The sequence below is a fragment of the Cuculus canorus genome, chromosome 2, assembly GCF_017976375.1.
Source record: "Cuculus canorus isolate bCucCan1 chromosome 2, bCucCan1.pri, whole genome shotgun sequence".
Lineage (NCBI taxonomy): Eukaryota > Metazoa > Chordata > Aves > Cuculiformes > Cuculidae > Cuculus > Cuculus canorus.
Window position 1 is genome coordinate 36,730,943 of NC_071402.1, and position 23,645 is coordinate 36,754,587.

The 23,645-nt window shown below is 40.3% G+C and overlaps 1 protein-coding gene across 2 annotated transcripts in view; it reads left to right on the forward strand.

The window, feature by feature from the left end:
- CPA6 (carboxypeptidase A6) overlaps nt 1-23,645 on the forward strand; it is a 91,831-nt gene that overhangs the window by 34,465 nt on the left and 33,721 nt on the right. Inside the window, exons 2-3 of one of the 2 annotated variants that reach the window (XM_054059319.1) lie at nt 9,439-9,514; nt 22,251-22,375. In XM_054059319.1, the coding sequence (XP_053915294.1) occupies nt 9,439-9,514; nt 22,251-22,375 (201 nt within the window). Of the gene's footprint in view, nt 1-9,438; nt 9,515-22,231; nt 22,376-23,645 lie in introns of both variants that reach the window. The other variant, XM_054059320.1, reaches the window with a different exon arrangement.

The following is a 23,645-nucleotide window of genomic DNA, read 5'->3' on the forward strand; positions in this document are numbered from 1 at the left end:
GTTTGGTCCCATCGAAGGGAACTTGAAAGAAGAATTGATTAGAGCAATTGCAGAAGGGGGACTGTAATTATGTTTATAAAAATTGATCACTTTTTATTGTTTGGCACGCTAATAGTTATAAGTTTAGCAATAACGCACTTCAATCAACCAAGGGACAATATTTGGGTAACATTCGCAAATCAATTGAACCAGTCTTCGCTCTGTCTTAGCTTAGGAGGAGTGACTAATCCTTTTTCGAACTTGTTTAATAGGTCTGCCAGTGTGGAAGCCTGAGGAGTTTTATGGTTTTGTGAGTAACGAAACATTGTGCCGAAATCTATCTGCAGTTAAGGTTCTGGATGGAGCAATTAATGGAACTCCACCACTTCATGATGCCTATCGGCAGTGTCAGTTAATACTGTCACTTAACACCACCTTGCAATCGCCCCCTGAAGAGTTAGACCTTCTTGGGAGTGCTAATGCCAGTCTATCAAGATACAACTCAGGAGGATGGGTTGACTTTACTCCTGTAAGTGATGCAGCACCTCGACCGTGGTTAAAATACAGGGGTGCTTGGTCTACTTTGGATTCTAATTTAGATTGGCATAGTGTTCTCGACCAAACATTTGATAAATGCAATGCTAGCAAAATTGATACCCCAAAAAGGCTACCGAAAGGCATCTTCTTGATTTGTGGAGATAGAGCATGGAATGGTATACCGGCACAACCACAAGGAGGGCCTTATTATCTTGGCAGACTATCACTGTTTCACCCTAATGTATCTTTGATCATGCAGTGGAGCCAAAAAACAAGCAGAAAACGCAGTGTGCATGAGCTAGACTACAAACAGGTAGGAGACCCTACATTTTGGAGTGAATTCAAACAAATAACAATTACAACCATTCTCCCTGGAGCTGCAGCTAATAAGGCAATGAATTTAGCAAAACAATTGGGTTGTAGGGCAAAAGACTAATTGAACATGACATCAGAAATTCTGGACATGCTCACAAGTGATGTATAAAGCGTCAATCATGCAGTGTTACGAGATAGAGCTGCCATAGATTTCTTGCTCTTGGCACAAGGCCATGGGTGCGAGGAGTTTGAAGGTATGTGCTGCTTGAACCTGTCTGATCACTCCACATTTATACATGCTAAAATAAAAAGGTTACAACAGGGCCTTTCACCAACTGAAACAAGAAGATGGATGGGGAATAGACAATTGGATACAACCAATATTTGGCTCTTTATCACCCTGGCTCCTCTCTGTAATTAAAGAAGCATTGCGTTGGATAGGCCTAATATTGTTGCTTATAGCTGCATTTAAGATAGGCTACAATTGTATTATGCGCAGTATAACAAAAAATCACCATGCTCTGCTTGTGCAAAAAGAAAAAGGGGGAAATGTTGGGAAATGGTTAAGTGAAAAAGGACATGAGAATGTTGAAAAATGGATCGAGGAATGGTTAAGTGAACAAGGACATGATTTAACAGAAAAGCTTTGTGAGACACGTATTGTGTAAGTGGAAACCTTGTTAAACTTTGAGTGAAGATATGGACTGAAAGAACAAGAAGGCATACAAGGAGGAATCTCTAAGAAGAAACTTCTGAAGGACAAGTGAGTCTTTCCCAAGGGAACAGGATGGAGCACCAAGCCCAGCTGCAACTGTAATATAACTGCAAGTAGATAAACGAAACTCGAAGTAGCAACATAGTATTAATGAATTAACAAAGGACAATGAATCAATAGAGAACAAATAGTTTTAAGTAACTAATCATGTATAAGGTGTAACAAATTATAAAGCACAAAGCATCTTTTGAATGTTAGGGTATATAATCCGGGCTGATTTTGAATAAAGTAGAAGCTTGCTTTATCACTCACACTGAGTTGTCCGCTTGCTTCCCTCGCCGTCGACAGTTAGCCATTTATTAGTATCAGAAACAGTAGTTATTTTACTTACACCTGGGTATACAAGAGTTTTAATATAATCACTTTTTTAAATAGTATACAGTAAATCAATTTCACCATGTTTTTTTCATGTTAAAATACTAGGGTTTAATATGCAGTGATGACAATTCATATGATTTTCTAGAAAACCACGGGAATTAAAAAAATTATTTAAAATTGTAGAAGACTCAATTTATTGAAAATTTAGTACTTCATATTTTCCAGGTTTTTAGCTTGCCTAAACAACCAAAAACCATGGCTATTTACAGCCTTTGAGTTGTAAATTTGAGTTGAGCGTTTCACAATTATATATAACTGTCTCCAGAACAAGGTATTGTGGACATCTCTTGTTTGGACTCTTTGCTGTTCCTTATTTTACAAATATCAATCCATTGTCTGTAGAAAAGCATAAAAGGAAAGAAGTCCAGCACCTACTGATTTCCAACTGAACTTTGAAAATTAAGGATTATCTGCACACCCAGTTGTCTCTTTGCACACAGACAAGACCTTGGTCAATTGTCTATGTTGTCAGGAGACTCAGGTGTATGGAAAAAGCTCAAGATGTGTAAAATACTAGATTATTTGAAAACAAAGCTTTTATAAGCTGTTAAAAAAGTATGACGCTGAAAAAAGTATGCAAAGGTGTAGCACCAATTAATGAAGCATCACTATTAAATTTTTTAAAATACCTAAATTGTGACTTAACGTTGTTAATTTTTTTCAGTCTCTAATAGATTTACTAGAAATGCCAAAGCCATGTCCACAAAATGTGGTGATACTTTGGCTTTAATAAAAGCAAAGTTGTCAAAAAATAGTGAGGTTTAAACTTCTGGGAAAGGATGTAGTTTTCAGGTGACCAGAGAGAAATGCTGATTTTTATTTCCCCACTGTGAGAGAATCACGAGCAATGGCATTTACTGTCTTTCTGAGGCATTATGTGACCTGTTGGGCAACTGACACCTTTGTCCACTTTCATACAGTAGAGGCTTTGATAATTTTAGGGGCAAATATAACCATTAGAACAAATAAGTCCTCTTCTGCCTCTGTGTGTGTATGTGTCTGTAATAGAAATAGGGCTTGTAGAAGCTTGGTCTGTTTCTTGGCATTGTACCTGTCTGAGTGTATCTGCTTCTCTCTGGTAAGATCAAAACAAGCAGAGGAAACTGAGAACCACAATGGCACTGAAGAACTATAGACCACTGGAGGTTTGATATCTTTATAGGCTTAGGGATGATCTCTTACAATGCTTGTGACACCGTGGAAGTCTATCAGGCAAATGCACGATGCGTCAAGACTTAAAAAAGGGTTGTAGAATTTAGTTCTTTGCTGTCCATAAAATGTGTATTTACTGTTTTCCATCTGTGGTCCTTGCATTGCTCCCATCTGAAGCTTAGCTGTAGCCATCTGAAAGCTTAACAGTCATTAATTTATTTACTTTCTCTGTGCCCCCACAACTTTAAAAGATGCCATCATCCCTATTTATAGGGGGGCGGAGCTGTGCCATGTTGACACTATCAGCTGAGCACAACTATAAGCCTGAGCTTGCCCATCATGCTTTACAGGCAAGTGTGCACTCCTCTACAAAGTCAGACTGAATGCCATGGGTTTTGCAAGTACTCGTGCTTCAAGCACACCCACTAGGACAGAGCCCAGACTCCTGCTCGGGCCATTGGAATGCATGGGGCAGAGAGGGACCAGCCAAACCAGTCCACCAGCAAATATCTCTGCCAGCAATGTGGATATAAAACATATGGAGGTCAGTGTAAGAAACCTTCTTCCAAGCCTGCACTTGTAGAAGACTTGTGATGTTTCGTTCAGGGTCTTAAAGGAAGTTGAAGCACAGAAGTCTAATGTAGATCTCTAATACCAAATCATTTGCCCCTTCAGCCTTCTGCAATTGATATCTAAATTCTTAACTACCCTCATTCAGACTTGATGTTTTTTCTTTGATTTCACTGAGGGCAAGAACATATCTGCTCTGCAGAATCCCAAGGTGCTTGATTTGGAAATAGTTACTGCAGTCATCTGAAAATGTACATGGGGCTTAGAATGAACTGAAGCAATTTTGGGGTTCAGAAAAGCACGAGAACTTCTGTGTGGACTTTTAGCACGGAGGAGGGCTGAGCCTGCAAACACATGCAGGCTGTAGACTAGAGCCTGTCCTGAAGTTAAGCTAACTGTTCAGGGCTTGGATAAACTGTGGGATGTGACATGAGAAATTCCTGGGTGTGACAATGTGAGAAGCTGACAAGAATTTCGGATAGCACTGTGAGGGACAACTGGACCTTGCAGGAGGTTATGTGAGAAACAGGTCATTGAAGGGGGGTACTGGGAACGTTTTGCAGGCAACAATACCTACATAACCCTATCAGTAATACTGTATGAGGCTGAAATTACCCAGATATACCAAATCTGAGTACAGATGTAGCAAACCTGGGACTTACTGGGAAAAAGTAACTACAGATGAGTTGGCTTTTTGAGAGAAGTTGGACAGAGAAAGCAAAGTACAAGCACGGTGAAAGGGAGGGTCAAAAAATGGGAAAAGGGATAAAAATATGTGCAACTGATGTTGTGTCTGGGGGCACTGGCTGGGCAGCCCTGCACCCAATTGCCACAACCTAATCAGGACAGTAAACCAGATTTGTCCAGCTGTACCACACAAATCCAATATGCCTCTGCAGTCAGGATGAAGATGTTTGGGAAAAGGACAGATAAGCATCCTGCTACTGTCAGGCCCGTGGCAGGCCTGACAGCATCACCATCTACTCATCACTTATTACAAAGTGCAGAGCAACTCTCTAGGGAAATATGTGAGCCATGGTAATAAGGAAGGAGCAGGAGCTGTAACAGAAAGAAGCTTCTTTCAATCGTCTCCGTTACTGGACTGATGATGCTCCTTTCTTTAAAAGTAGCTGTGCTTAATATAATATGTCATTGGAAGGATTACATCCAAGATAAACAATCATCAGCTATTTGATGCGAACATGTTATCATATTATGTTCCTTAGGAAGTGAATTCAAATGAGTATACACAATGTTTCACTTAAGCATCTACTGTAGCCTCCCACTTGGATCAAAATCAGCACCTCCCTAGTTCTTGCATCCTTTGGTCCTGTGCAGTTAGCACTGTATCTCCTTGTAGTCTGCTTTCTTACTTTGGCCTGTTTGTTTTTCTTAAGCATGCCTTTGCCTTGTTAGTTCTTTCTTTATTTTATGCTCCAAGTAACTTTCTCTCTTCGATTTGCAAATGACCAGGTGATGTTTGGTGATGCAAAGTGGTGTCATTACCACACACCTTTTTTCAATTCTGAGACAGAGACATGCACTGAGGCAACTGATTCCCACTTTCTGTGTTTGAGCTAAACAGCCACATATGCAATGTTCATGAGTCATTGGAGTGCAGCTTTGCATGGGAAAGGATTGTTCCTTAGTTGGAACTAAAACTCACCATCCCAGTAAGAGAGAGAAAAAAATAGTGTTTGAGTTTTTCTTAAAATTTAACTAGTAGAAGAATTTAACAGAGAAAAGGGAATAAAGCAATCAATCTTTCATCACAAATGATATTTTGTGGCATATTGGGAGTTGATGAGAGATTTCCATGCTGTAGCTTTTCTGAGGTGTGTCTTTCAGTGTGTAATTAGTTCCCAAACATTAATGAACCTCTTCAATGCAGCAGTTATGGCAACTTGTTCTCAAGACCTATGATCCCTCCTCTACCATTAGGTATGAGTGCTTGTAAGTGGGGATTTATTTTCTTTCAGATTTTTTCTGTAGGTATTTGATTTATAACACATCGTTCCTGAAACTGTGTTTAAAATACTCGTAAAGCCTTGATAAATATACTTTTACTGAACTGCGTGAGAGAGGAGAGAGGTGATTAAGGTTTACATTAATCAGGAAAATAAAGCAATAAGACGAATTTTCCTCAAGGAAATGAGGAATTTACATAAATGCAGTTTGTGCCATGTGACTTCAGTGGCAAAGTTTCATGAGAGAGAACCACTAATTCCATTGGTAAGGAAGTTGTATATGTGCTACAGAATGGGTTCATTGAATCCATCTGGTCTTTTCATAGACAAGTAAAACTATGAAGTAAAAAAGGTAAATTAAAAGAGCCAAAGAAATAAACCAATAGATTTGAGTTCCCGTTGTCGGCAGGGAATATCGCCCTTCCCAAGCCCATGTAGCATATTCTGTGTTTTAAAGGCAGCTGTGTAATCTCTTATGCTGTTCTTGAAAATATAAGGGGGTAATGAAGGAGAAAAAAGTATTGCATGTGAGTACTAGCCAACAGCTGGTCACCCATTTTGCTCAGACACAAGGCTGGCCCTGGGGACACGGGTAGTCTGGCTTCTACTCTTTGTTCACCCGTCTTATCTGGTCAGTTAATTTCATGAAGCTGGTGTATTGCTCTTTGCAAAAGCTTTTAACTGTATATACAGAAAATTCAAATAATGTTACTAAGTCCTAGCTTTAAATTCCATTAGCCTAGTGGCTAGGCTGGTTGAAAGCTGGTCCTGATTGATGCAAAGTTCTGTATTAATTTCTACAAAATATATCACATCTTGCTGTTTGTTTAGAAATTTTAAAAAAAAACAGACTTTAAAAACAAAAGGGGTTTACAGACAATATGGTTAGAAAAACAACCTTGCCTACATAAATCAGCAAAGTGCTGATGGGTGACTGCAGGTAAGGCAGTAAAAATCAATTTTCCCTAGAGGTATACATCATCATTCTCTTCTTTCTCCTCAGCAGTAAGACATGAGGAAGGGCAGGGGACCTCCCTGAGGGGTGGTTCTGAGTGTTTGGAGTACAGCTGCCATTTGTCAGCCACATTAGTCTGTGACCTTTGTTGTTGGCTTTTAAATACTCGGTACGCTGTTGGATCTGTTCCCTAAATTCGTTAGGTATTGTATGGTGTTTAAGGTAATAATTTTTTTTTATTTTTTTTTTTTTTTTTTTTACTGTAAAATGCAATTAGAAAAGCTGTAAGGCTAAAAAATAGCTTTAGGACTATGGTTTTTGTCCGGTAGATATCAGGAGTAAAGCTGAATTTGGTATCTGTGCTTTCTTGAAGAACGTAGAATGATCATCCACTGGCTGGCTAGCCTACAGAAGTGGATGTTAGCAAATGAGTCTCAGGAATTCAGTGTATTCCTGCATCCTGCATGCAGAAATCAATGAAACTTCATTGTCATAATGGCTTAACCATCTTTTCATAAAATAGCAGCAGTACCAGATATGCTGAACTGCTTGCTTTGTGCTATCTAGCATCAGACCCAGCCACAGCTTGAGGCATTTCCCAACTATGTGTCAAGTGATCAATCTGTCACAGCACCAATATTTTCCTCTTTAAGGCAGGTCTTTCATCACATTGTAAATGACAGAGTTCCTGAGCTAATTCAAGGCAGTTTAGACTGTACCTAAGTGATATCCATTCCTTTGAAATTCCATTACAGCTGCACAGCACATGCTTAGCTACTTATTTCATTACAGTCTGGTTTCTAGATGTTGGTTTTCCCAATCCTTCCACAAATATCCAATGAATCTTTATTAGTTACTGCAACTTCATATGGCCTGGGAAATCATTACTTCTTTTTACCCATTTCCTTCTTAACAGCAATTTAATACTCTGAAAGAAATGAGTAATAGGAAAGAATATTACTGTTGTATGTGTGATGAATTAAAAGCATCTCTTTTCCTTGAAAAAATGCAATAGTTGTAGTACTCTAAGAGGCTTATTCCTTTCTGTGTAAATTCCTATACAGGAGGTTAAACTTGGCTCAGAAGCTTAGTCATTTCCTCTAGAATTTTAGATCTGCCAAAGTATGACAAAGGTTCTTTAGAAATCTTCCTCCTTAGGCACAGACCATTTGTCAGGTCCAGTGGTAGCTGAGCAGAGCAGATTGAGGTCCGCTTGTCTGGGTACATCAGTGTTATTGCAATCCTAACCTGGAGTCTTACTGGACCAAAATCTTTAAGGTTACGAGTTTCAGGGCTTGGGACTTGTCTACAGGGAAAGCTCAGCAGGGGTGAGAACCAAAACTGAGGAGCTCAGACAGAAAGAAGGATCAAAGGCTAACTGAGGGGAGCAGATGTTGAGTGGAAAGAAAAGACTAAAGAAGGATGGGGGAAGGGAAAAGGACTGACAGAAAAAGGTGGAATAAGCCCTTTCAGAATTCAGTATTTATTAGTAGTACTGAATTGAACAACCAGTGCATTCTTCTCAGTGCAATAATGACAATATTTGATGCTTAGCATTAAGGATTCTTAAGATTCAAGGATGAGTTGTACCAGGGCTGCAGCTGCAGTACACCAAAGGCAAGACCCACCACCCGCTTGCTGAGAAAAACAGAAGCTTGGGAGCTTTCCTAAAACACTGGGGCCAGTGAAGGCATCCACACCAGTGTTGCTTCTAGTTAATCAGGTGTCTTCTGAGCAGTCTCAGAAGCTTCGGGGAGGTAAAAGAGTTCACAATATATTTGAGGAACAAACTTCCTCTCAATGCCAAGAGAAATTCTACTGCATACAATTCCCAGATAATGAGGAAAATGGAGGTATAGAAGTTTTTTTAAAGGAGGTTCTGCCTAGTGGACAGAGCTGTAGAAATAAAGATATACGTTACTATGCATATGAGCCAAAGATATGCTCCAAGGGCTCTTGGAAGAGGAGAATTACTGCTTATCGAGAGTACAAAGTAAAAAACCCAAAATGCAGGAAAATTACAGAACTAGCAATGGCCATGTAGATTGTTTCAGTTCTGTTGTGTATGGATCATGATGATGATGATGCTGGTTTAGTTGCATGATAACCCCTTGTATTTTCTGTGGTTTCCAGCCTCCTATAGTCCATGACACAGATGGTGGTCGTTGAACGGACAGCTATTCAATTCCTTGTTTCTTCTTTGCAAAGTTATGTTCTTTGAGATCTGCTAAAGAAAGTGCATAAAATTAACTGCTGTTATCTAGAACCTTCTGAGCCTGTATGAACAGCTGTTTGCTTCAGAAAAATTGTGCAAGCTTTAGTGGATAAAGAAAAAGGCCAGGCCCCAATATGAAGGCAGCCTCTCTTCTAAAGTCAAATCCGCTCTTTAATGCATGAGAACACTGCACTCTGAAAGCACATTGAATGTTTAAACATATAAAAGCAATGTACCTTACCTAGTCTTGTACTCAGAAACAAATTATCTGTTTTGGAAAAAAAATGGGTTGATCTGAGGTGTGTATTTGGTTTGGAAGATGTCAGCCTGAATGGTTTAAATTAAAAGTAATGAACAAAAGCATTTTTGTAGAAATGAAGGGTCAAGCTGACACCCTGATCTGTAAACAGCAAATCACTACTATGGAAGCACATAATCCAGAGAGGGAGTTTAGAAGCAGAGCTCTAGTTCACCTGACATTTCACAGGTGCTGAAAAAGAGTCTGAAGTACGGTAGCTGTATGAACCTCTTTAATGTTGCATTGTGCTGATGCAAAGAGCCTTAAATTGTCAATTTGATGCTCTGTTATTGGCAGGGATAAAGTCATACGAGTTGTTCCTGAGAGTGAGAGGGAAACGCAGATCCTGAAGGCTGCATTGAACAGGCTCAAGGTGAGTTTGATTATTTTCGTCTTCTTTTTCTGATCTTTTTTGGAGACTAGTGAGTTAATAGACATTAACTGCCCTAGAAAGCAGCTTTTGTCATTAAATTTCTTATTTCCCAATAAAATAATGTAGGAATTAGATTCACCATGCCTGACAATTTTAACAAGAAACACTTACTGACTTAAAATAATATAGGTGCCATGCTTGGTAATTTGCTTTACTTGCTCTTCCAGTTCTTGCTAGGTACATAGTTGCATGCTTCATTATCTAGCTGATGGTTTTATTTAAAACACTGAGTTAATTCAAGCTGTGAACACACAGATGAAAAAGAAAAAGGAAGTGCTTCAGTCTGAGAATCTCTCTGTCAGAATAGTTTTCTAGAGGCAGTTGAGAGTCGCTAGCAAGCCAAATGGCTTTTTCCTGCAGATATAATTGAAGAGCAGAGTGCTCTGCAGCATGCTACTTTGTTAGCATGGATAACAAAGGCACAGGCAATCTTTCCACAACAGTGTGGCCCATAATCTCAGAGGATAGTGGAGAGTACCCATAAGCCAGGCCTTGGGCATGGAAAGGACTGCACCAGACTCATGCACTGTCCTCAGGCACTGGGGTAGGGACTGACAACATCTGAAATAATGGTCTCCAAAACACAGCCTAACCAGAGCAGAACCAAGAAGGTAAGAACTTGATCACTGTGTTGAGTTTGTTCCAGGAGTGGAACAGCAAGTCCCAGGTTCTGCTTCTTCACTCATGTTAGCTCATTCTCTGCTTGAGCCTGGCAGGCAACAGTTGACTTCTCCCTGTACCGATGAAGATAAAGGAGTTTGATGGGTAGCATTACAGGCAGCACAAACACAAGCTAAAGTCTTTTGGCACCATGAACTCCAGCATCCGTTTGTGTCTCATTGATAAGAGCTATATGGATATATACAAAGGGACATGCTGGTAACTTTGACAGTCCTGTGACATACAGTTTTGAGTCACAGCAGAACACCAGTGGTACCAAAACATTGGGAACTGTGAAAAACCTGTGGGCTGCTCACCAGCAAGCTATTAGGCAGTCTGCAGTGTACCTCTGTCTCCTTTGTTGAAACCTCATGTAAATGATTGTGTTCTCACTGAGGCAAAGAACGAAGGTGCATATCATTTTCTAGTCCAATAGTTAACATCTGGCATACAAATAAATAAAAGCTCAGTCAGCATACCAAATCAAACAAAATTAAAATCTTAGAAGAGTTCTTACACTGTCCTGAAAAATGTTGAGTCTTTCAGTTATGAGAAAGCTTCCTTGCTACTGTTTTTTAAGAAAGTGGACAGAGCTACCTTAGGTACTTCAACCCAGGAGAAGATTTACTGCCATGAATACTCCGGCAGTCGAGACTTTGATGCCTTCCTATTTTAAGGAGGAAGGCTGAGGTATCATTCAGCACCTCTGTTTCTTAGTTATATGATCCTTTAGTTCTCCACTCAAGATGCTATCTTTTGTAAATTCCATTCTCAAGATATCCAGCCTGTGTGCATGTTTCAGGAGGAATTTCATTGTTCAGCAAAGGCTGTATCTTGATGCTGTGTATTATAGCACTTCATACGTAATGCCCAACTCTCCTAAAGAATATTGTCTTGTGTTTGTTTCTGTAGTTCTTACTAAGGGCCCGACCTTCAGCTGTGAATGTTACAGTAATACCCCAAAAAGTATAATTGTTTTACCCCCAATTAGGGAAAAAAAGTCTAACCATAAACCTGAGAAATACATGTGGAAGCTGTTTTTTGCATTAATTTCTTCCCCCTGGATGTTGGAACATAAAAAGGGAGCACGTGTTTTTTTCCTTTCTCCTCATATTGCAAACCCTGAGAAGCAAAAGGGTTACTCACCTTCCAGCAACCGTTTCTCATTACAGAGCTCCCTTAGGCTCCCAGAGATTCCTTCACCCAGTTCCATCAAAATGGGAGCAGTAGAAATTTAAATAATTGCATGCTGTAACTCTGAGACCAGAATAATAAAATTTTGGCAAACTGCATTGGCATCTGACTAGTTAATTAGAAAGTGATCGATTTTGATGAGGTAGTAAGCAGAGGAGGTTGAAGGGAAGATTCAAAAGAGAAAGTATTGACACCCAGTTTCATGAAAACAGGCTGGGTTTGGCTGGTTTTCAGGTCTTGGGGCTCTTCCATCTGCAGCTGCTTCACTGCCCATCTACATGGGGTCAGACAGAAAGAGATGCCTGGGAGGCTAACAAGTAATGGATATGTTTAACATTAACTTATCATTATCTCCCCCACTCTGCACACACACAAAAAATAAAATCTTAAGTTATTCACTCATGGAGAAGTGGATCAACAATGGCATTTCTCAGAAGTGCCAAGTGCTCACAGTACCAGCCAAAGTCAGTAGCAGCTGCAGGTCATCAGCCTCTCTGAAGAACTATGTATTTAGTGTTGTGCAACGTTTAAGTCCCAATATTGGTGTCTCCTATCCTTCTCCAGTCCCAAAACTTCCAGAGCTGGAAACTCAACCGACAGTGGACTTCATATTCAATTTTTTTAAACATGAGTCTTCCAGCACAATGCTGAAAATATGCTGAGATGAAAATAGAAGACGGCACCCCCCCAAAAAAAACGACAATGCAAAAAAAGAAGCTGGTAAGCTACATGTACCTGCTCAACATCGAGGAACACCGTATTTCTTGGTAATAATATAAAGTGAGTCTGCTGCTGACAGATTTGCTTAAAGAAAAGCCTATGCAGGTTACATTTTTAAAAAGTCCAGTGTAGGAAAGTGGTGGGAAGGTACTGATCTGCTACATCCTTCTAGAATTAAACTAGCTCTTGTTTGGCTCACCTGATTCGGGGGAAAAAGAAACAGCATGGCAATGGTGAAAGAAGTGGGGAGAGCTTTGCCTTCTGCCATGCTGAAGCCAGTGCCATAGAAACCAGTAGGCTGCCAAGTCATAGAATTATAGAATAAGGTTGTAAAAAACCTCTGAGATCACGAAGTCCAACCCTTCACCTAACACTGCCAAGTCCACCACTAAACTGCGTCCCTATGCACCACACCTATGTGTCTTTTAAATACCTCCAGGGTTGATGACTCCATTACTTCCCTGGGCAGCCTGTTCCAATGCTTCACCACTCTTTCTTTTCCTAATATCCAATATAAAACTCCCCTGATGCAACTTCAGGCAATTTCCTCTCGTCCCGTCACTAGTCACTTGGGAGAAGAGACCAACAATCACACTACCACAACCTCCTTTCAGGTAGTTGTAGAGAGCAATAAGGTCTTTGCTTAGCCTCCTCTTCTCCAGAATAGACTACCTCAGTTCCCTCAGCTATTCCTCATAAGGCTTGTGCTCTAGACCCTTCACCAGCTTCGTTGCTCTTCACTGGACACGCTCCAGCACCTTAGAAGGAGATCAGGGTGGTCAAGCAGGACCTGCCTTTCATGAACCCATGCTGTCTAGGTCTGATCCCCTGGTTGTCCTGTACATACATGATGAGGTGTCAAGATGAACCGCCCCATAATCTTCCGCCATACCAAGATCAGGCTGACTGGCCTGTAGTTTCCTGGATCCTCCTTCCAGTCCTTTTCATAGGTGGACATCACACTGGCAGGCCTCCAGCTGTCTGGACCTCCCTTTCAGGTAAGACTGCTGATAAATGATGGAGAGTGGCTTGGCAAGCTTCTCCACCAGCTCCCTCAGTACTCCAGGGTGGATCCCGTCTGGCCCTGTAGAGTGTCCAGATGGCATAGCAGGCTTATTCTGCTCTCCATCCCTGTCTTCCAACTCAAGGGGTCCATCCCTTTTGGTAAGAAGATCAGTCACAAAAGGAGTCCTTTCCTGAATGTGTGTTTACAGAAACCTACACTGAGAGATCCTTGAAGGCTCATCTGGGAATTGGCTCTCTCTCTTACTGTATTGGAAGTATCTTAGAATATGTACCCAGTAATTAACTTGGGCAGCAGTGGCAGCCCAGCCACAGTGTAAGTGGTAAAACTCGCAGAAGGTGGAGGAATACTCAGGGGCTTTAGTCCACATGGAAACTTTTTGATCTCAAACAGGACTGCTCTGCTACCAATACCTGAGCTGTAAGGCTAACTCATACAAGATTACAGAAGATGTAGTCCCTTCAGACTTTTTAAACTTAGCATCTGGAGCTCCTTAGAAGGGATATTTGTCTTTTTTTTTAAGAAAAAAAAGATCCGTATAATGCTCAGTGTAATAAACCTCTGAAACCTGCCTGAAGTGTATAGGCTCTGCTACAATACAAATGCCACTGCCTATACTGAGTGAATGATGGATAATGAATGTTTCATTCCACACGTTTAACTTTTGGTTCATGAATGGCCCAGAGGCAAATTGCATTAGTCATAATCACTTGCTGAGTAATTTCCACAAATTAGTTTCGGTCTGTAGCTCCATTGCCTACAGTTCTTTGTTATTAATCATTATTATAAATTGATTCCTTCATTGGCTGGTTCATTTAACTTGTAGGTGACAAAATATTGCTTTTTCCCTTGATGGGATGAACCATGCAGACCTGCACCGCCAGTAAAAATAGCCAGCCTTAGAGATAAAAATTTGTCTGCTATGAGTTCTATGAAGTTGCTTAAACTTGCAGGTATATGACCAACAAACTCATCCACAGTAACCAAGCAAAAAGGAAGCCAATCACCTACTACTCCAGCCTGCAAAGCAGCTGCCTCTGACTGCTCTTGTCCCAGCCTGGCAGAGCAGGGTCCCCTGTGCTCCTTCTACCAGCTCCCCCAAGACCATAGTGCCACCATCCCTCCCGAGGAAGTTCTCAGAAAGCTCTTCGGCGTTGTGCAGTGCCATGTCTGCAACTATCTCTTAGGGCATAAGAAATGAGGCAGGTGGGGAACAGAGTATCATGCTGTCTTTCATGGCTCGAGATGCCGGTCTCTGGTTTTTACCGAATGACAAAGACAATGGCAGGTCAGAGATGCCATCAGTGCATATACAGCAGTATGTATTCCTTGTTTCCAGCAAATTTCTTTCAGTTTCTCTGGGGAATAAAAATAAGAGCCTGGTAACTTCTTCCCACCAGCAGCATCAGCCCACACTCATGAACACCTTTTTCACAGTGCCTGTGCCACAGACCACTGGAGCAGTTATGGTGGTGAGTATGGTGGGGGTAAATGATAGTGGAGCTTCTCCTCCAACTATCATGTAAGATGACAAATATGTTGCATAGCAGCCTTAAGGAACTTTTTCATTTTATTGTGGTAGACTAAAATGCAGCAAATTCTTTAGCAAAACAAATACTAACTCATGGCGTTCTTTATATTTCTAGCTGTAGATCATTGTCACAATTTTTGGATTGGCTGCTGCTTTAATGCAATCATAGGCACCGATCTTAAATCTTAGATGTTCTGCTGCAGCCGTTTGCTCTTATTTTATTATACTATCTCTTTTTGTAGATATGCTACAAATGTTTATTCCTAACCCAATGTTTAGGACCAGAAATACCTTTTTGCAGGTTCACTGTTTTCACACTAATCATTAGCAAATCATTACAGTAATCACTAGATGAAAGATAATTATTCAGGATGGTAGTACCACAGTGACCTGAGTATTGCGAAGTACTCACCGTACACCAGGGTTTCTCTTGGCTATCTGCTTCCTCTCTGTCTCATATACCTGTCCAATGCTTGACTACTGTCTGTTGCTCTTTCTTGTTTAGGAGATTTGAGGAGCTTGTTGCTGATTTATGAGCCTTTTCATTTTTAATTCTGTTAGACCTGACTGACAGAGGCAAATGTCACATTCCCAAGTGCTTTGCAAAGAAACTAAGATTTTGCTTGGGTCCTCAGATCCAGGAGATCCTATTTATCTGCTCTGGAATTTTCCTTTTTAAGTGTTATTCTTGAAGCACTACTTCATTTGAGCTTTTACTGATAAGTTCTACTCAATCTGCATTCTACAAGCCCTTTTTATCACATATGCCTGATATTTGTATAGGTAGCAAAAAAGCTACCGCTCTGTGAACATTCCTGGCATAATAGAGTTAGACCACTCATTCTTCAGTAGCTTTTACAAAAGAAATTCCTGCTCACAGCCAGGCAGTTCTTTAACTTTGGGAGGAGGCAGCCTAGCAAGCCTTGAAACCACAACTCCACTCCCTTTTGTTGGTTTTCTAGCCCCAACAGCAGCTGCTTATCCATTGTAATCCCTGAATTGATCCTGTCATTGCAGTTCAGGGAATCAGAAAAATATCTCATAGGGCAAAAGAATCGCTTGGCTATAAATCTGATGGTTTTCAGCTCCATAGGCAAATGCTGAAAAAGGCTTCAGAGAACAAAAGCTCATCAGAAGATGCAGTAAGAAAGCCTGTCAGCCCAAATGAAGCTATTGCTACTTTGCAGGAGGAAAGAATTAGCTCAGTAGCCCAGGCTGTGCATTTTACTTTGCACATACAGCAAATATATCTATATAGCCAGGTGCTTTAGTCATCAGTCGAGATTTTGCCCTAACTCATAATTAGGTTTCCAGTCAGATATGCAGAGGATATTTCAGATACACAGAGAACAAATGTCAAGTGACAACGGAGGTTATTCATCAATGTATCAGAATACGTGTCTGTAAACCACTTGCCAGGCTCGAAAGGATAATGTTGTTCCAGGAAAACTTGAACAGGAAGATGTGAAACAGAACAGGAGAGCCCAGGTACTGAGTGTATTGTTCTCTTAAAATGCAGAAAAGCCTGGTCTTTCTGAGGTGGCAGGAATATGCTTCCTTTTTTACTAGTGAAGAAAACTGACTCCAAGCTCAGCGAAGTCATCAGCTTAGCCCTATTGCTTCGATGAGAAGAGGTTCAGACCCAGGGCTTACTATTCCATTTCTCATGCAGCACAGCAACAACTACAAAATGAACAAAGCCATAAATAGTTTAATAAGAAACAAAATAGGGGTTTGGTTGGGTTTTTTTTCAATGAGTCTGTTATAGACTGTTTCACGTCTTTCAAATATACTTAGGCCAATGGCATCTGTACTTGTAAGAATGGATATTCAATTACCATATAATTGTGTATGAGTTTTTCCTCACTGACTCCCTGGAGGAATAGCATGTGAGTTCTTTTCTGCAGTGTAAAATTATACCAGTGTAAGTAGAGTTGCAAGACCATTAGTGTGTTATAGTTCCACAATGATCTGCAAAACTCAAAACTTCAAGCTGTACGTAGTTCGCATTCTGTTCCTGCCTGTGTTATGGCTGCTACAATCCTGTGAGTCAATCCTGATTCATTGGAGTAATTATTCTTACCAGCTTCAGTGAAAAGCAAATAAATAGTGAAAAGTTAGAGACAGTAAAATGTCCAGTGTGCTTGATTAGAAACTAAAATTACACCAGCAACTTGGACTACCTTGTAAGTCCTTCTAGAAAGCATAGGGAAGCCCACGTTCCATTGCCACTGGACCATTTTGCTCCACGTAAAGGGCACCTGAAGGAGATTTGCAATCAGGACTGTCAATTAATTGGCAGGAGCAAGTGAGGATGAAATCAATCCTGATCCTGAAAATATTTGCAAGGGTGAAGACACTGGAAAGGAACAGTTTTCCTCTTTCGCAGTGAACTACAGCACAGCTATAATTATCCACCAGTGTCAGCATCAAGAGGAGTCTTTCTTTATTCATTCTTAGCAAATGTACAAAAGGAAGCCTAAAAATGTTATTTTGATGCACACTACACATGTATATGTGAAGGGTGTTTGTGTATATACATGTATGTGACTGTTCCTCATCTGCTATGTGATGAACCAGACTTCCGACAGCATTAGTGAGACCAGGGCAGTGTCTACTTCCGTTCTCTATCTTTTCCTATCAGACTTCTGATTGAAAACATATCTAAAGAGTTTCAGCACTGCTTAGGGACTTTATGTGTCTATACACAGGCATATGGATGTAAATGGAAAATGCATATATCCTGAGAGAGCCCACATGAAAGGAGCATCACGTCCTGCATTACTGATTGCACATTCCCTTTTACAAAAGGCTCAGAAATGCTGAGCCGTTGCAACTGATGGCATCATAACAATAGTTGTATTCTGAACTTTACATTTGACAACACTTCTCAGAGGAATCTGTTCATGGTGATGTTAATGATAAGGCCAGCACATGTATTGCTGTGTACAACCCAGTAAGTATAAAAATTGGAGTTGCTAGGTACTTAAGCATAACAAAATTACTGTCTTCATGGGGCATCATGCAGATAAATCATATAAACAGTTTTGTCCAGATACTAAATGTAAGTTATGGCTGAGTTATTCTAGTTATTTTCAATTACCTCGACACATGATTGCAGACCTGATGAGAGTGCTAAGCATCTTCCTTTCCCGCTAAATAGAAGAAGTTAAACACCTGTTTGTGAAAGGGTGGTGAGGAACAATTGGAGGCTACTGCCTGAGAAAGTGTCTTTAATTACAAAGCATGAGTGAGCTAAGCCCTCTGGTCTAAAGAAGCTGAGGATCTCTTTTAATGACTTTAATGACTTGAATGACTTTTAATGACTTTGAAAGAAATGTGTGTGTTTCTGGAGAAAAGTAAGGAGACTCCTTTTCTCTCAGGCTCCTTTCCACAGGCACAGAATGAGCTAGAGGAAAATCTGGAACTAGTGAAGAAATAACTCCCTGCTCTGCTTTCTGTCTTGGCATAGCAACAGAGCTTTGTGTACACCGTTTGTGATATATAGGGTTATGTCAAGGAAATGTTTGTCTTCTTGGAAAATTATTTGCATCATTTTTAATTTTGGAAGAAATCCTGAATACTTTTAACACAGAATTCCAAATATTTTAAAAATATTTTTCCCTTTGCTTTGTGCTGACTTTTCATCACCATCCCACCGAAACCTAGAGAGATGACTAATGAGCTCAGAGTTGCTGTAGCTTGGAAGATGTCCAGGCAAGAGCTGATATCTTTATATTCTTCAGCTGACTTTAACACCTCCATCTAAAGAGTAACTGCCTAAAAGGAAACCCAAGGAGTGTTGGCTTTCCTAAGCACAAGTTGAGTTCCAGAAACTTTCATGGGACAAGAGAAGTTGAAAAAAGAATGTGCAGTTAAAAATGAGTACTTGTCATGGAGTCATAATTAATAGTCTCTTATACTCTACTTGTTAAATAAAGCAATAATGTGTTTAAATCCTCTGGGAAAAGGGAGCTGTCTGTATGCTTTTTCATGCTATTCTCATAGAAATCAAGTCTGGATGCTTGTGTCTCTGTGGAGATTCTGGGAAAGACCATTTGCTGGGAATCAGCAGAGCCAATGCTGTCCCCAAGAACAGATACCCAGAGTCACACCTGAGTGCAGCAGCAGGTGCCAAATAATTGGTCTCCAGGTCCCAAGTCTGAGCCTACAGAAAAATCCTGCCTGGGATCTCATTATTTTCCAGAGGCTTAAAGCACCCCATGACCCTCTAAAGGCAACCTGCTGCCTGACAGATAGGAAAGGATGTTGGAAGGAGACTGTTCTGCGAGGCCCAGTCAAAGGAGATGAGAATATTTAGGTTTCCAGACATCCTCTAAAGCACATCTCCTTTCCTCTAACCTCAGGATTCCAGGTGAATTTTGAGGTTCAAGTATTTGGTGGTGTATTCAGGGTTTTCTGTAGGATTTCTGCATCTGCTCTTTTTGGTAGCTGGAGAGTCTTTCCCCCCAACCTAGCAAATCCCACCACCCACACAGCATCACCATCCACACGGCAAATAAATGTCTTTCGACACTGACTGTTAAGCAATCCATAATACTATGTAATAGCTAATGTGTAATGTGCAGAAACAACAATATCCCGTTGCAGATAGTAAAGAGAGCAATTAATAACACTATGACTTGCTAGCCAGCAGAGCCCAGCGTGGAAATCCATGGCATGCTTGCCAGAGGAATGATGCTGAAAGAAGAGTGATGAGACGGAGCCCTCAGTATCCATGGGAGATGCAGTGATGAAGTCTTTTAAAGTTGACAGCCAGTGAAGTACGACTGGGTTTGCTCAGTCCAAACATGCCTGCTCTGAAACCCATCTTCCATTTATCAGTTTTCATGTGCTGTCTTTGTGTCATGCCAAGGACAAGCTGAAAGCTGCAATATAAATAAGATGTGTATTGGAGAAATGTGTTTTTTGTTACATGCTTTATAAAGCAAAATCAAGTCTAGCAGCTGAAGTGGTGCTCTGGACAGCACAGGTAACATCTCCCAGACGAGCACTGAATGCTTTGTTTACATTGCAAAGGATGAGAAGTGGGAGTCAAATGAAACCAAACTACCCAAATAGGGAACTGAGTTGAAGAGGAGTGATTTGCATTCTAAAAATGGGATTTTTCTGTCTCACTTCCAGGGCAGTGACAGGAGTGAAATATTGCATTTTCACCAAAAGAATACAGTGGTGTGCAATATGCCACTGATTTCATTAACTAAAGGAAGATTGCTTCTGCTTTTGATATTCCTTTGCAGCCAGTAATGTGAGGGACAATTAGAATACCTCAGAAATTAAAGAGCTTGCTGATGTAACCAACAGCGTGAATATTGGTTGGTTTACGCTCTCCAAAATGATGCAGAAATTCCCCACAATCCTGTATAACTGTCAAGAACAAAGAGAAGTTTCAGGTGTATCTCAGTTGTTATATTTTTTTCTTCATTTTTGTAACTTCTGTTTTCAGTTTTGTGTGCTTAGGTACTGCAGTTGGACAGGAGACATTTCACTTAATTTCATCTTAACTTGTGTGTGACATTTTGCTATTTTCATAAAGATGGCTCAAGCTGAGCTGATTGATAAGCCGTTACTCCAAGAGCCACAAATTTACCCTCTGTGATGTGTATTTTTAGGGATAAATTTAAAATTCAAATACACATTTCTAAATAACGCTGTGTGGAATCAGACATGTTTAATAAGGGGGAAATTTCATTGGATGCCTATAATTAATCAAAATACAAAAGACAGATAAACTGACAAACATAAGGTGTTAGCACAGTGATAGGATCTTTATTTATAAGCAGCATTTAGCACCATTTAATTCATGAGTTTGGTTTCTACTGACCATCTGTCATAGCTGCTGTCAGCTTCACAAGCCTCGTGAACTTTGCCAGTCTTGGTGTTAGACTTCAAAAGGTGCTGTGTCTACCCAGCACTGTCACACAGATCCATAGACCATATTGTGGCAGTGTGAAACAAAGAGTGGGTTTGGCAGGAACAGAAGAGGCTGCCCCTGTGTTTTAGTTTTTCTCCTTCCAAAGTAGCAGGCATTTAATTGGATTAGCTGAACTAAAGTCACTACTGCTTGAAAAGGTGGCATCAGGTTCAGCGTCAGATGCCTTCTTGGTAATCAGAATATTCTTACAGAGGGCCATTTGAGAAATGGTGGGAACTAGAGCCTTGTTGCCAGATTATACTCTTTTCTCAAATGAGGTTCACAGCAAGACCAGGTGAAATGTATTAGATATTTCCAGAGTAGCTTGTATGGCATAGAAGAAGTCAGAAGCTTTTAAAATCTAGATTATAAAAGCTTTCTTAGAAACTTGGAAAGCAAGTGAGGCAAGATACTTATGAGCTGTATCTATGACTTTCATTGGTGTTGCCTAGCACACCTGATAGTAATAAACTTCAAAAGATATTTATCAATTCCTTTGAAATTCTCTTTCGGAAATGTGGGGGCATGGTAGTCCTTATCAATTCACTTCATTGTATTCATCTCAGAAACTTAGATATTTTTAAAGCTTGTGGATCTTGACATGTGACAATGCGACATATTTGTCACATTGACACAGTGGCTGTTGCCAACACTCTTCTCTGTAGTCTCCTGTGACTACTTAGCAGCTCTGGGAAGAAGTTTGTAACTTGTGTTCCAGCCACTGGTCTGCGTTGGCTGAGGAGGAATTGGTCTCGCCTCCATTTAGGAATCTGTAAATCCAGTACTTGTGAGCAGTGTGACACCATTTTGCTACCAGAACATCGAGTTTCAAATCCCCTTCTTGCAAACTCTCTTGATTTCTTGAAAGTTCTTGTCCTGGGCTAAAATTTCTAGCTGTATTTCAGATTTGGCAAAAATAGAAAGTAAAAAAATGGCCAAGAATCCTCCCTTAGATATGCTGAGATGTAGATAGCACATTAATAATTGTGGTATCATTTGTAGCTATCGTTTTTTACAAGATCGTAATAATTTGATTATCTTAATCCTGTTACTTTCACATTTCATATGAAATTATTGGGTAGATCTGAACTTCCTTGACAGTACTGGAGACCTTCTGTTACTGACCTCTGATCTGCTTATTATCAAGAATAAATCTTGGGTACACTTCGCAAACAATCTTGGTATATGCGATGCTTTCCTACCTCTCTTTAGCATTCTTTGGGTTTACTGCCCTAGTGAACACAGAAAATACCTTGTGAAATAAAAGATTCATGAACTCCATAGGAGTTAATATGTAGGACATGCATAGTTGTCCGAGGAGGTGAATGCAGTTGGAGGTGGGTTTTCTTTTGAGCCATTTGAGGAGGCACATTCCTGGAATTGTTTTCTCAACCTGTTGGCAAATCTCCCACGAAAGTTGTGGTAAACTGGATGCAATCATTCCTCAAAATACATTCAATAACACATACATTGAGCTGGACCAGCCAACAGACTTTTTATTGTCTGTACTGTGCTTAGAGTGTTTGCCTACATAGCTTCAAGCGTGCCATCTCCTGGATTTCCCCACCTACACTGAATGCATATGAATTACAGGTTGGTTCCTGCACTACAGGTGGACCTGTGGCAGCCCAGCAGCACCTTCCACATCGTCAAAGGTACGGTCACCGATGTGCGAGTACCACAGAACACGTCCCGAAGTCTGCTGCCCTACCTCCAGCAAGCAAACATCCAGTACACGTAAGCCTGTGCTTTGTGTTCTATGACTTGCTCCAGAGATTCGACCTCTAGGGCAGGTCTGTGTCTACCAGGCCAAGTGTGCCTGAAAATACGTTCCATTCCACATCGTAGCAATTATACTGGCAAACAGCTAGACATTGCCAAGAAAAAAACCATTTTACTGGGAGAACAGAGAATCTCCCACAGGCAGACAGTTTTAATTAAATGTCCTCCTTTGGAGTCAAGCTAAAGTGTTTTCAATGTATATGAAATCACATCTGTTAAGAGAGGGATGGTAATTACTAATTCTACAGTGTGCTTTTCCTCTCTTGGTATTTAACAGGAGTGAGGTTTGTTTACAAGCACAAACATGGAGGCAAGCCTTCTTCATGAATTATAAAGGATCATACTGGTTCTGGTTTATAACTTTCTATTCCTTCTAACCCAGTGCAAGTCATACAGAACAAATACACACGGAGGATCACATGTGCTTTATAGCATTTCTTAAAAGCATTCAAGACAGTTTTGGAGTATACTTATCATTTCCTATTTATCAATATGATATACTAGACAAGAGTCATGATGTCATCATTAAAGCTTTTTCAGTGAGATGCCTAAGCATCTGAATAATCCGCTGATGAGTTATTTGAAACATTTGCTGAATAAAGCCCTACATGAGGCTATTTATACTTATTTCTCAGTGAGAAAAAGAGAGCACAAATCATTGTGTAGTGTATGTACTCTTCCATTTTTGTATTTTATATTCCATTTCTGTTATAAGAGTGGTTTCGTACTAATTTTTTGCTCTAAAAATACAAAACCACAAGGAAATAAATTTCACAGGCCCGGTAGCTGAAATGCAGGATGACTTTCAAGTGGATTCAACATTACTTTAGTTTTGTTTGTGTTTAAAAATGAGATCAGGATTTCTGCAATTGTTTTCCCGCTCTTATACAAAATAATGTCCCCTAGTTACTGTGCCCCGGCAGTTGTATTCACGTCTGCTGCTGTTACTGCTCACAGTAATCACCTTTAATGAAATGACAGAAGGTCATTTTGTATGTGTTATAAACACACCCAATACTTGAAGACCTTTACTTCGGTTGCAGAGCAGAGCATGTGAGGGCAAGAACTGCCGGAGTAAATAGTCTTTTCAGTTTACCTGAAACAATGTGCTACAAATACTAGGACAACATTACAGTCATTTTCCACAGGAAAATTTCCTCTGACATTTGGTGCACAAGATGTGTGCACTCAGAAGGAAGCCAGGCAGCATTTTGCCAGGTCCAGA